This window comes from Mus caroli, chromosome 1 (assembly GCF_900094665.2).
Source record: "Mus caroli chromosome 1, CAROLI_EIJ_v1.1, whole genome shotgun sequence".
Lineage (NCBI taxonomy): Eukaryota > Metazoa > Chordata > Mammalia > Rodentia > Muridae > Mus > Mus caroli.
In genome coordinates, this window is record NC_034570.1 from 119,025,158 (window position 1) to 119,040,025 (window position 14,868).

At 45.9% G+C, this 14,868-nt stretch overlaps 1 protein-coding gene across 8 annotated transcripts in view; it reads left to right on the forward strand.

Annotated features, from left to right (window-relative positions):
• Positions 1-14,868, forward strand: part of Mgat5 (alpha-1,6-mannosylglycoprotein 6-beta-N-acetylglucosaminyltransferase) — a 280,247-nt gene that overhangs the window by 107,076 nt on the left and 158,303 nt on the right. For all 8 annotated transcript variants that reach the window (XM_029476546.1, XM_021156480.2, XM_029476555.1 and 5 more), the window contains one exon: positions 4,473-4,634. In XM_029476546.1, the coding sequence (XP_029332406.1) occupies positions 4,473-4,634 (162 nt within the window). The remainder of the gene's footprint in view (positions 1-4,472; positions 4,635-14,868) is intronic.

Consider the following 14,868-nt stretch of genomic DNA (forward strand, 5'->3'; position numbering starts at 1 on the left):
CTGATTCTCTTGCCTCTGTGTCCTGGATGCTGGCATTACAGGCGTACACTGATGAACCTAGGTCCTATGGTGCTGGGGCCCAGCCCAGGGCTTTGTGCATATAGGCAAGCTGTCTACCAACTCAGCCACATTCACAGCCCTCCTCCAGTCTTTTATAAATGCTGGTGTGTGTGTGTGTGTAGACAAATGTATACATGTGCATGTTCCTTTTTAGAAATCGGGGTGGTATTTATATACAACAGAAAGCTTGCCTTTGTGGTGTTTTTTTCATGCTGTTAAGTCATTTGGTAGCCACATCGTTATCAACCTCATATGAATTGCCATTGGCAGTAAACACAGATGATGCGGCAAAGCCAGTATCTGCCTAGTGGTCTAGCTTACAGATTGGATAAAGTAACCCAGTCTTTCTCCTGCAGTGTTTGACTCTTTCCCAGCTCTCCTCTGATATAAATAACAACTATTCACACACACACACACACACACACACACATACACACACACACACACACACGAGACTATAGTGTCTTTCCATGGAAAGGTCATTTTAAAATTAATTTTAAGACATGTAAGTGATGGGACTTGACATTCCCAGCAGCCAATGGCTATAGGGGGCCGAAGTTAATTCTCTTTTCATTAACACCTTCCTTACTCATTAGTGCCCCGTCTTTGCCTATTCTCTGCTGCTGTGAGCGAGGCTGCTCAGCAGCTCTCGTCCATGTTCTATCTCTGGGGCAGCCTTGGCAGAAAGGGATTTGAGATCGGAGCCAAGCAGAGAAGGAAATTATCTTTGGCAGTTTGGATGTCAATCCTTGGCTCATTGCATATGCACTTCTGTGTGGTTGAAACATGGTCACTGTCCCTCGCAGGTGAACTGCAAGCCTTGGCCTTGCCCAGAACTTTTGGCTGACTTTTACAGATCCTTCTTAAAATGGGGCCTGGTAATGCTACAGAAGAGTATGTTGAGTACCGGCTGCCTGGGTCTTAACTCTGCTCGTGTTTTGTTGCTCCTGCCCCCCTCCCACTCCGTGTGTGTGTGTGTGTGTGTGTGTGTGTGTGCGTGCTTTTGTAAGTACATACCATGGCATACATGTAGAAATCAGAGGACAGCCTTGGGGGATGTTTTCTTCGTCCTTGTTTGAGGCAGCATGTCTTTCTCGCCAGGCCAATCAGTTGGGTTTCCCAGGATTCTCTTGTCTCTCCCTCCTGTCCTGAAGCAGTAAGTGGACCCCAAGGAGTGCTTGGCCCAGGGCAGATGGGGTCAGGGGAAGGAGAGCTCCCATATACAGCCTTTCTTGGTAATTTCTCAAATAATGATTAGTTTGATGAAGGAAATCATGGGTTGCCAATCTCTCCTGAGGATCTAGGTCATGCGCCTGAGAACCCCAATCTACCAGCAGAGCCACTGTGTCTTCTGAGGGCCCTTCCTGGACACCAGGTTGACCTCAGTTGACCTAATGTACAACCCCTGCTCACAGAGGTACAGAGATGTGCCTTTTTAGTACCAGGGATCCTGGTAGCCAACATTAACCCACACAAAGAAACAGCTCTGCTAACTCCTTCACCATCCTGATCTTGGTTGAGCCTTCTCGTCCTTTCTACTGTGTGCTGTCATGGCTTCCTGGAAATGACAACTTCCAGATGCTCTGAGGGCACCTGTTCCGCTGCAGTCTAATTGATCTCAGCACTAACCCAAGAGTTCTTGGCTTGAAAAGCAGCACTCCCTTCCCCAGAGGGGTGTTCTAAATATTCTCGACCACCCGTTCTCTTCCTTATTGTGTACGGTGAATTGTAGGAACATGGGAAATTTGGGTAGTAATGTTGGGCTTCAGTTTTTACCACCAAGACTTTGGAAGTACGAAGAGAAAATTTAAAGTTCATTAGTAATTAGAAACTGTAATCCTGCTGAGGGCACATCTTACTGCTACTATAACCGTAAAACACCATGATAAATATAAAAATATGCTAGAAATTGGAAGGAATATTTGTGTCCTAATTTTCTTATTAAACTCCATCAGAACTACCCTGCATCACATAGTATCCTTAAATAAATGGGGCTTACCATTAAATGTAACATAGCCTAATATTCCACCGTTCTTAAAATCCGCAATAAAGCTGTTAGCACCTTTTTAAAAAGGTGAGAAATGCTTTTATCACCTGGGAAGCTATAATTTATGTGAGGACAATTGTTTGTTCTTGTAGGTGATAGTTGATCTGTTTTGTTAATTTGCTCATATAAAGCATATTCATTGAGTGCCGCAGTGTGCTGGGCACTGTGTGTATTTGTAAAAATAGAGGCCAGGCTTTGCATCCTCTTTGTGTATTCTGTCCCCACCCCTACCCAATCTGTCTGTCTGTCTCCCCCTCTTCCTCTTCCCTTCTTTCCCCTCCTCTTCCTCTTTCCCATCTCTCTCGTTTCTTGTTGTTTGTTTAGTATTTCTTCACGTGTGTGTGTGCTACATGAGCGTACGTGCCTGTGGGGTTCAGAAAAGGATGTCAGACCTTTTGGAGCTAAAGGTTCCGGTGGTTGTGAGCTGCCCAGTGTGGGTGCGGACAACCAAACTAGGCTTCCTCTGCAAGAGCAGAATGTGCCCTTAACCACTGAACAATCTCTCCAGCTCCATCTCCTCAGTGCTTGCGTTTCTTCTTTGTATGTTGTTGCTTTAGGGCCTCCTCACTGCCTTGTATCCCGTAATGCAGGGTGGTTCCCACACTGAGTGTTCTCACAGACTGTCCATGCTCATTACAGGCTCATGTGTGTCCCAAGGAGCTTGTTTCTTGACCCAGGTGAAGCTTGGTGGAAATGTCTGACAGTACAACATCTAAGAGAGGGACTCCACTCTTTCAATGTAAGCGCCACAAGGGAATGTCCTTAGCCTTTAGAATACAACCTCATCCTTACTAGTTTAATAAATATTTTCGAACAGTGGTGACTCTAGTTGTTTTCCCAAATCTGATTATAGTTAAGGTCAGGTTCTCCAGCATGGCTCCGAACATAGAATTATCCCTGTCAATAGCCAATAGAAATACATCCCTTTTTTAAAAATTAAATTGTCCAGGAATATATGAGAGAAGTGTTCTGCCTCCCCATGGCTTACAGAGGAGCCGGTGGCTAGCTGCTGGGAGAGGGACATCATACTCCTTTGAGAATATGCGTGCCCATTGTAGCTAGGCAACCCCACACCCATGCACATATAAAGAGGGGGGAGGGAGGGAGGGAGAGAAAGAGAGAAAGAGAGGAGGAGACATGAAGTTATGTTGTGTTGGGGGATACAACCTAAAGAGTTGGAGGGGGGCAAGTGTGTGTGGATATGGTCATATGTCATTGCATACATGAGTGAAATCCTAAAAGAATAATAAAAATGTTGAGGCCCAATGGTGTGATTCATTTGGTAGGAGGCTTGCCTAGCCACATACAACCCCAGTTCCACATAAAGAGATAGCACACACCTGTAATCTCAGCCCTCAGGTGGTAGAGGCAGGAGGATCAGGAGTTTGAGGCCATTATTAACTATGTAGTAAGTGCAAAACCAGCCTGGAGTTCCATAGACCCTATATCAAATATGAAAAAAAATCTAAATAGAATATGCTAGAGAGTAAAAATAACAGTGAACTTCATTCTGAAGCTGCCGTGAGGCCCGGCTACACCTTCAGATCATCTCTGTGTGTCCTTAGCCACAGCACCCTGTGGAAGAGAAATCCCTGCAGGGCTGAGGTGGGATGGGCCATGGCAAAAAGGTTCCTCCCTCTGGACCTGTCTGGAAATAATCTCACAGCCTCACTCCTTCTCAGACTCGCTTTCACACAGACTGGCTAGTTTGCTGGAGTCTGGCCTGACAGAAGGCGGTTCCTGCTATCGCCGAGATGTGCTCATTTTAGGGGAGGTCAGCCACTTCAGAAACATTTAAGACTTTTGTGGCTTGTTTGTGGTACTGAGGAGGTACCTGTCACGTGTGTGAGTGGGCAAATCAGAGGGCGATGCTGGGTGTCCTGTTCTCTCCTTTCTTTATCTTACACTCTTGGGGCAAGGTAACAAGGGAACCCAAAGCCATGCTGACAGCCAGCAAGCTCAACAGTCCTTTCCCTTTCCTCCCAGCCCCTCTACTCCTAACTCAGGGGGGCACAGGCCTGTGTGGCCACGCACGGCTTTTTATGTGAGTGTTAGGGATCTGAACTCAGGCCCTCCCTCTTACTCAGGAAGTGGTATTAGCTATTGGGCGATCTCACCTGCCTCTGTCCAATTTTTTTACTTTGTGGTTCAAAACGTTCTCATCTGCAGAGTTCATGCTCAGACGCCATACGATAAAGTTACCAAAGAAAATGCTGCAATATATATATATATCTCCCAATGTTTTATGTTTATGAGTTCATGTTGGGCTATGTTGGAACGTATCCAGGGTGCACGCAGGCCATAGGTTGGCCATGCATGGCAGAGCCTGCAGCAGTTTTCAGTTTTCTCTTTTCTCCTTTCCCAGATCTGAAGAAAACGCTCGCCGTCTTGCTGGATAACATCCTGCAGCGCATTGGCAAGCTCGAGTCAAAGGTGGACAATCTGGTCAACGGCACAGGAGCGAACTCCACCAACTCCACCACGGCTGTCCCCAGCTTGGTATCGCTTGAGAAAATTAATGTGGCAGGTAAGGATGGCGGTTCCATGCCCAGCCATGGGAATGAACCCTTCGGAAAACCACAGCACCAAGGTTCTTACTGGTGCAATAAAAATTCCATGAACTTGACATGACTGTCATGAAGGCAGGTTTTACATATATTTTTTAATAACAGATATTGGGAGACCTCTATGGTTGTCTCCGAATAACTGGTGAATTCTCCGACACCCAGGCAGATAAAGAGCTCCCAGTATTGTGCTGATAAGATTCAGAATGTAGATGAAAGGAAGCATAGAGGTTATCAGAACAACTCCCACCAGATGAGTACTCTCCCTTCCCAACTCCTGTCAGATGCAAAAGCCTGCTCGCTGTTAGTAAACCTAGTGTGGACATGGACTCCTGCGATCCCAGCCTGTGAGAGTGGAGGTCACCGAGCAGCTCAAGGTCATCTTCAGCTACTCACTGAGTCTGAGCCCCTCCCAGGCTGTAAGAGGGAGAATTTTAACAGATGATGAGGTAGCGCTGTTTTGTAACAGAGCATGAAAGAAATTCTCTGCGGCAGCGGACAGACACAAATGGTTAAACTCACAGGAAAAAAAGGGGAAAAAGATGGAAGAATGTAAAAAAATTTCTCATTCCACAGAGGAGGGTCACACAGCCGCGGCACAGCCTGGGCTGTGTGAGAGTCTGTCTCAAGAAATAAAAATAAATGCTAGGTAGCCAGCATGATAGATGGAAACCCCAAGATCCTGGAAGTTAAGGCGACTTGCTGTTCATTGCCTGTGGTAGCTTCTCTCCCCACCTTGCTAAGATACCGTTGCCACTGCACAGAATGCTTGTGTACATGTGGAGCACCAGACGAGGTGGAAAAGCCTTCCAGCCAGGTGCCATGAACACTGTACTCATGTGATATCCACAGGGATGTATCCTACCTGCCCTGCCCCGTTTTAACAATGGGATCTCAGACAAGAGAAGGAAATGGTTACCAGCACAACCTGAGTCTTGAACCAAAGGCTCGTCCACAGCTGCATTGGGTCCACCTTCAGATTACAACACCTTGGAGTCCACTCCTGGCCTGTTTGTGTGTGAGCCCTAATTCCTCAAAGGGATGACTGTAGTATATCCACTGTAGGGGTGGGGCACTTTGGATAAGTGCTTGTGAACAAGCTGTCTGGACTTTTCATATGTGACATTCCCTGACTGTGATTAGAAGATAAACTAAAGGGCTGGAGAGACAGATGGCTCAGTCCTCTTCCAGAGGACTTGGGTTTAATTCCCAGCACCCACATGATGGCTCACAACTGTCTATAACTCCAGTTCTGGGGGCATTTGATGCCCTCTTATGGCCTCTTGAGGCATTAGGCAAGCACATGGTATACATACATACATGCAGGCAAAATGCCCCCTATCCCCCATGCGCATGTGCAGCACACGCGCACACATACATACATATATGCACGTGTGTGCACACACACATATGTGTTTATATGCATTTATTTATTTATTTATTTATTTACTAGGTGAAGTAGCTATTTTACTTCTAGGGGTTTTTTTTGTTTTTTGTTTTTTCATTTATTTTTTATTAGATATTTTCTTTATATACATTTCAAATGCTATCCCGAAAGTTCCCTATACCCTCTCTCCGCCCTGCTCCCCTACCCACCCACTCCCACTTCTTGGCCCTGACATTCCCCTGTACTGGGCATATAAAGTTTGCAATACCAAGGGGCCTCTCTCCCAATGATGGCCGACTAGGCCATCTTCTGCTACATATGCAGCTAGAGACACGAGCTCTGGGGATACTGGTTAGTTCATATTGTTGTTCCACCTATAGGGTTGCAGACCCCTTTAGCTCCTTGGGTACTTTCTCTAGCTTCTCCATTGGGGGCCCTGTATTCCATCCAATAGATGACTGTGAGCATCCATTTCTGTATTTGCCATGCACTGGCATAGCCTCATATGAGACAGCTATAACAGGGTCCCTTCAGCAAAATCTTTCTGGCATATGCAACAGTGTCTGGGTTAGGGGGCTGGGATGGAGTTCAGCTGACAGAGTGATTGCTTGTCATCCAGGAAGCCCTGGGTCCTATCCCCAGCAATGCCTAAAACAGGGAGTGGCAGTGCACACCACCCTCTCTGCACTTGTATTTAGGTTGGGGAGGAAGTTGTGTGATCAGAAACTCAAGGTTACTCACAGCCACAGGGCCAGTTCCAGGCCACACTGGGGTATAATCAACAAACAAAGTGATACATAAAGGCTGTTTCCTCTCCCTTCTTTTCCTGTGACCTGAACCTCTTTTCTCATGGACCTAAAAGTGGGAGAGATTTTTCTCTCCCCTTTCCTACCTTTCCCGGTGTCAAAACAGTGAATGCTTCGCATTAGGCAAGCTGGGTGGATTACCTTTTTCTCTGGCTTTTTGCCATTGTGAAAGTTTTAATTCACAAACTATATTTCAAATAATCCCAGCATCTCACCAAAGTGTGAAAAATAACTTTTAATTACAACACAGAGACAGTGTCATCTAGGCCATAAATCCTGTCTTCCCTGCCATTTCCATCAGTTTCTGTAATTAGACAAGGAAACCTCCCACTGTGTTGAGCTGCTTATTAATAAGTGGGCGCTGTGCCTCTCCAGGCTCTGCTCTCAACGCCCACTCCCACGGGGTGGGGGGTTGGGGGAGTTTGTGGAGAGCTCCTGCCTGACGTCATCATGGTTATGTGGTATCTGATTTGAAAGATGGAATGGTGTCTCTTCCTCTTCCCCTCCCATTGTGTATGTGTGTGTGTATAGATATGTGCTACTTATTCTTCTGCATGTGTGTGGAGGTTAGGAGCCAACATTGGATGCCTTCCTCAATTGCTTTCAGTTTTATTTGAGGCAGGGTCTCTAATTGGCCAGATCGCTGATTAGGCTGTCCTGATTGGCCCCAAGGTTCCCCCTGTCCCTACCTACCCAGCTCTGAGACTGCAGGTGCTTTTATGTGTATATGAAGTCCTTGTGGGCTTGAGACAAGCACTTTACCTCCTGAGCCATTTTCTAAGCCCGCAGGATGGTTTTCTTCCTGTTTTTAGGTTTGTTCTTCTATGATGAGCCCATGATCTAGTTAGATTTTATGCCATCACTCTCTCCCTGCTGTGTGACCCTGTGGCCTTTAGCTGTCCAAGTCTGCAACCAGGATATAGAGAGAGGCTGCTTTTCCTGAGTGTCAGATCCTAGGGCACGGCATCGTGGGTGAACTCAGGAATGCCATGGTGTAAATGCTTTCAAGTGGGATACTTGCTGGACCTGGGTCCTGTGCTACTTTAAGTCAGCTAACAAGGGTCTGAGGGGCTCGTTCTGGAAGCTAGTGACTCAGATTGAAGCATCTTTATAGGGGCCACCACGGATGTGCTTCCAATATTTAGTGAATTTAATATAATGCAAACCGCAGAATGAAGAGCTGGCAGGGTGGCTCGCTGATTGGATGTATGCACTGCTCTTGTGAAGGACCCAAGTTCAGCTCCCAGTTCCTTCCCATGGTGGGTCACTCATAATCACCTGTAACGCCAGTTCTAGGGCCCCTGGTGCCCTCTTCTTGTCTCTGTGAGCATCTGCACCCACGTGTACATACTCACTCACATATACATAGTTTTAAAAAAGAAAAAAAATTAGTATGATGTTGAGTTTTTTAAATTTAAGAAATAGTGAATTCAGGATCACAATTATTTTGTTTTGAGACAAGCTGTATATTAGTTGCTTTCCTGGTACTTTGATAAGACACCATAACCAAGACAACTTAGAGAAGGCAGGGAAGAGTGACAGCCAGCATGGGAGTGGAACAGAAACTGAGGGTTCAGATCTTGAATTAGAGCAAGAAATAGAGTGAGTTTCCTAGAAATAGCTCTAGTCCTTAAACACTCAAGGCCTGCTCCCAGTGATACACTTCCTCCAGCAAGACCACACCTTCTCAACCTCCCCAAACAGTGCCATCAACTGGAGACAGATTATCCTAATGCCAAAGACTATTAGGGACAAACTACCACCTGGTCTCACGTTTCCTAGGCTGGTCTTATTCAGCCAAGACTCTCATCTATCTAGGTTTTCAAGATAGGGTTTCTTTCTGTAGCTCTGGCTGTCCTAGAACTCACTCTGTAGACCAGACTGGTCTTGAACTCTCAGGATCTACCTGTCAATACCTCCCAAGTGTTGGGATTAAAGATGTGTGGCACCAAACTGGCAATTCCAAACTTCTTATCCTTATTCCTCTACTTCCCAGTGGATTATAGACCTGAGATACCACACCAAGTTTATGGGATGCTGGGGGATGCAGCCCAGGGTTTTGTACACACTGGGCAAACACTCCACTAACTGAGCCACATCCCTAGCCCACAAATTAAATGTGTAATAATCAACCCCATGCTCCCGCCTTTGTATCCATATGTTTAGGTACACTCCATACCTTCAGTACACTGGATAATTAGGGCAAGGTTATACACACATAAAATAGCAATGGAGCAATGTGATATTGTTGTGAGGTAGGATGACTGAGCAGGGCTTCTCCAGGAAGCTACGTTCTGGAGCTGGTAAGGATTGGGGCCTAGGAACCGTGTTGAAAAGAAGCTTCCTCTAGGATGGATGTGACCTCAGAAAATGTGGAGAGGAAGAGAGGAAGCTAAGAGCAACTGTGCAACTGGTGCCTGTCCTGCTCCTGTTGTTGCAGGGTCCATACACTGTCTTCATCAGTTTTGTATTTGAGGACTTGAGAAGCAAGTACTTGAACATGTTTTATTGAGTTTAAGTATTTGGGAACGGGAAGAGCCCTTGATGTCACAGTGTCTGCAAGGCCACGTATGCCCTCCATGTCAAATACTTACTTACTGCTGTGTCGAAGTACTTGCAAAACAAAACAAACAAACAAAAACTTAAGTGGGGAGGGCATCTTCTGGCTCACAGTTTGAGGGTCCAGTCCATCATGGCAGAGAAGGACAGCAGCTGAGCGTGAAGCAGCTGGTCACATGGCATCCACAGTCAGGAAGCAGAGGGAGATGGATGCTGGTGCTCAGCCTGACTTTTTCTTTTTGTGCACTCTGGGAGCCTGGTCAGTGGATGGTACTACTGTGTGGGTAGGCCTCAGTTAACCCAGTCTAGAAACTCCCTTGTGGACATGCTCAGAAACTTGCCTTCTGGAAATTCCAGAGCCTGTCAAGTTAAAAGTTCATACCCTTCTAATAGCCATAGGAAAGAGATTATTTATGCTTTAGTCGCCACCCCCCCCCTGCATTGCTATCTGTAATTCATCATATTGGGCCAAGTCAGTGGCTTAATTACTTTTGTATTATTATAATAAGACACTTTGACCAAGGCAAGTTAAAAAGTTAAGTACTTAATTTGGGACTAACAATTTCAGAGCATTGGGGTTCATGAGTATCTTGAAGGGGGAGCATGGCAATCGGCAGGGAGGCCTAGTGCTGGTGTTTGCTAAGAGCTTACATTGCAATCCACAAACAAAAGGTAGTGAGAGCTAACTGAGAATCTCCCGACAGAGAATGGCATGAACTTTTGAAACCTCAAAGCTTGTGCCCAGTGACACACTTCCTCCACCAGGCCACATCCTTAATCCTTCCAAAACAGTTCCACCAACTGGGACCAAGTATTCAAACATACATCACCTTTGGGGCCATTCTTACTCACACCACCACAGTCTACAACACAGTTGTTACCATTTTCTGAAAGGTCTTGGAAAAAGCCAGCTGAGCTTCCTAGACTATTAGCCTTTCGGATAGAGAGGCTCCCTCTGTATTGGCGTCTGCTGCTTTAGCTGCCGTGATGTGGTCCCTCTGTGCCCAGATGCATCTTTTCTTTTGCATGCACATGGATTTGCTAGATGTTCTTCTTCCTTTCCCCTGATGCTGGAGGCTCCTTTGTGACTTGTCAGTTAACCAGTACATGGGTTTTTATCTGTTTGTTTTGTAACTGCCTCCCCTGTCTACAGACAGGTTGCTCTAGAGGATGAGAGTCCCGCATTAATAACTCTCCACCATGAGCAGTCTGCCATTGCTTTTGCTGCTTCATGACTGCTGTTGGTCCTCAGAGCCCTTTTGTCATCTCAGCAATGGCTTGAGAGCCGAAAGAGAGTTCATTTTTATGGGTTCCAGCCCTACTTAAGTGAGGTTTTTCTTTCTTCCTTCCAGCATGAAGACATGTGGTAATTGCTCAGAAACGCTCTCCCTGGCGTGTCTTTACAGCTTACTCTGGCGATGCTCAGCTCACTGATGTTTCTGATTGCTTACTGTTGTGTCTTATTGCTTGCTGATCTATCTTCTGGTTGACTGTAAACTGCTTCTAAATTGGGCACCATAGCAGTTGAAAGAGTGTTCACTGAATTTATTTATTTTTAAAGAAGGAACAGCCTTGTGTGTGTGTGTCTGTGTGTGTGTGTGTCTGTGTGTGTGTGGTGTTATCCCTTCCTTGGTCTGTTTAGTTGTCTTCTCTGTGACTTTTTCTAAAGTGACTTTTTCCCCCAAATTTATCACCCTTGGGTTTGTTGTTGTTGTTCTGTCAGAGTTAATGTGCCCTTAGGGAAATTTAGGTAGAAAATGAACTTTGTTAAAATAAAAAAAAAATCACATTTGCAAACCCTGTTTATTTTGTTGGAGAAGAAGTAAATGAAAGAACAGATCACAAAAGTCCTGCCCTTCCTCTCAATCACAAAGTAAGGTAATTTACCCAGACTACCTCTGCAAGAGCTTGGATGCCCCCTTGTCATGGTTCTGCGTTCCTGGGATCAGGGGAGTGTGGCTAGGTGGTCCGGCACTGCCCCAGCCAGTTCAGCTTCCTCCCACTAGAAACAAATGATGCTTTGGTTCTTAGACATATATTGGGGGTGGGAAAAATGGCTCAATTGGAAAAGGGCTTGCCTTGCAAACCTAAGGCCCTGAATCTGACCCCCAAATCCCACTCTACAAAAGCCCAGGTGTGGTGCTTCATGTTCCAAGGAGGCGGAAGCATGCAGGTCCTTGGGGCTTGCTAGACACCCAACCTTGTCTGTTTGACAAGTTCCAGGCCAGTGAGATATCTTGTCTTGAAAACAGAAAGGTGGAAGGAACTGAGAAGCAATAGCCAAAGTTGTCTTCACACACAAACACATACATGTGTACACCACATATACATAACAGGCACACACACACACACACATATATACATACACACACAGATACACCTGTGTGTATTCCACACACATACACATGCTCACACACATGTATATACACACACAAACACATGCATATGCATATACAAATATACATTCACACATGCATGCATATCATGCCTCAAAAAAAAAAAAAAAGAACAAAGAAAAAAGAAAAGAAAAAATTCTTTCTCTAGTTTTGTTTTTTTAATTTTTAGGGTCATGTACCAGGTGCTGGGTTTCACCCAGGCATCTTCATACACATGCCTGCTCTGTCATACTTATTTGGATGTTTCACTTTTTGTATGTATTTTGACTTTCTCTAGCTTTGGAAGTGATGTAGGTGATGGAGCACTGGCTGGGTAGGTCTTTCCAGGACAGGCTGAGGGTGGGCAGTAAGTATAGATACATGACTGTGTGTGTGCCTCCTCCTGGGGACAGGAGCTCTTCACTCTCTCTGTGCAGCCATGGTCCAAGCCTGACCCGCTGCTCACAGCGCCTGGGTTCTATAAGAACAACTCCTCACCGTGTCTGTTCTCCATTTCAGCTGATGGCAGGTTGCTTGGAGGCAGAACTTGACATCTTCTTTTCCTTTCTCAGCCTGTAGTAGATGCAACTCACGGGCACTAGCTCCTCTCTGATTGCTTGTGACTGAGCTTGGTATCTCGAGGTTTCAATGCTGGGGCCCCTCCACCAAGCACGGTAGTTGTACCTCTAGACCGTAACCTCCTAGAAGAGAGGACACCACAGAGCACTCTATAACATGCATACATTTGTGTACATAACTGTATTAGTTACTTTTCTCATTTTGGCAAAATAACAAAAACAACTTAGGAAGAGAGAGGGGAGGGGTCGGGGTCTATTTTGGCCCACTGCTTGGGTGTTCCTGGTGGGGAAATCATGTAGCAAGAACAGGAGGAGGCTGCTCCCATTGCATCCAGTCAGGCAATGAATGGACTCTGGTGCTCAGCTCACCAGAGTCTCCTTTATATTCAGTCCAGAATCCTAGCCCGTGAATGGTGCTGCCCACCCCACGTTTAGCCTGGCTCTTCCCACTTCAGTTAACTCAATGTAGAAACTTCCTCATAGATATGCCCAGGAGCTTATCTTCTAGATGGTTCTAGATCCCATCAAGTTGGCAGTGAATTTTAATCACAATGCTTACATTAACAGTAACCATTCGCTCCCATGCAGAAGATGAGTGCGTGGCTGCTGTTGACTGACTGGCCCATACAAGCAAAATATGTAACAGTAGCATGCATGTTGTATTACATTCACTACAGCTTCAGGGACAGTTGGGAAATATAGTCACAAAATCCATTGTTCAGGTGCAGCTCACTGGCTTTTTCGGTATTTAATCCAGCTTGATTCTTAGGCAGCTCTCCATTTCTCAGATCACATTTGTGGCAAACATTTGGGGTTTCCAGTCCTTGGGAAGGACAGTGCGTTTGGACCTAGATGTTGTTCTGAAAAACAATCACCATAATTATTGCTCTTACCATTTGAAAATTGGAAAAGGTCCCCGCTGAGTTCTAGGACTTGCCTTTAGCAGTGTAATTCCCTGCTCTGTGCTGCTAATGGACCTTGAAATTAAGTCACACCTGTGCTCCCTTCTTGTTTGTGAGCCCAGAGCAGTGCTTGTGTTAAAGTAGCACGGGAAGTGTCCCAGCTCCCTGCCCAGGCTGTGGCTCACCAAGTCACTTTCTCAGGGTCAGGGATTAGCCAGCAGAGTGCTCCTCCCTCCATGCTGTGTCTGGCCAGGCCAGGTAGGATTACAGGGTGTTTTCTTTTTAATTTGAGCACAGCAGGAGCATGGCCCATTGTGGCTCTCTGTTCTGTCCTTTGCAGGGCAGCAGTGGGGGCTTGAAGACAGGTCAGTATGTCATCAGTGTGGACGGTGCATGATGTTGGTGTGGTTTTAACTTTACAAGGATGTTATGATTTTAATCATAAAGAACTGAAACACACACGGCTGGACCATAGCTCAATAGATAAAGTGCTGCATGAAGCCTTGAATTTGATCCCCAGAACTTATGTTAAGGAAAAGAATGAATGAGAGGAAAGGAAGGAGGGAGGGAGGGAGGGAGAGAGGAAGGGAGAGAGAGAGAGAGAGAGAGAGAGAGAGAGAGAGAGAGAGAGAGAGAGAGAATGAAAACACAAATCAGGCATAGTTGTGCACACTTGTGAGTTCTATTTCTGGAGAATGAGAATCAGACCGGAGGGGAGATAGATACCCGGGCTTTCTAGTTAGCCAGCCTACTCTACTTGGCCAACTCAGGGTCAGTCTAAAAAGCAAGATGGGCTAGGGAGATGGCTCAGTGGCTAAGAATGATTGCTGCACAAACACAAAGACTCACGTTCAGATCTCCAGTGTTCATGTAGTAAGCTGGCCATAGTGTGCCCGTGCCTGTCACTACTGTGACAGTAGTAGTAGTTCAGGTTCACTGAGAGACCCTGTCTCAAGAGAATAAGCTGGATAGTGATAGAACACTACTGTCCTCAACCACACACATATACTACACACGTGTTCATGGCCATGCACATCCTCACACACATACCACTCATGTTCATGGCCATACACATCCTCACACATATGCCACATATGTGTACATGGCCACACACATATGGCACACGTGTTCCTGGCCATACACATCCATACACATATTCCACACACATGTTCATGGCCACACACACACGCCACTGCCACCACCACCACCCCAATAGATAGCACCTACAGAAAATAAACTTCCAGGTGAAGTCTTTCTTTGAGGTCCACATACATGTGAGGAAGAAAAAAAAAAGGCCTGAATACTTGTTAGCATCTTTGTCAGTGCCACAGGAATCAGATGCTATTGTTGGTGAGATTCTCACTTTGTGTTGGTCAATGGTGTTTTGATTTTTGTCATTCAAATGAGGGCTGCAGTTCAAGTGAAGCAAGCAACGCTGACCCTCGGGGCCATGTGTCTGCAGCAGTGACTCTCAGCTCTGGGCAGCGTCACACCCCTAGGGAACACTTGGCTCTAGCTGGAGTCGCTGTGGTTGTCACAGCTGGGAGGTCCTATTTATATCTTACGGAAAGAGATAGAGACACTGCCTAA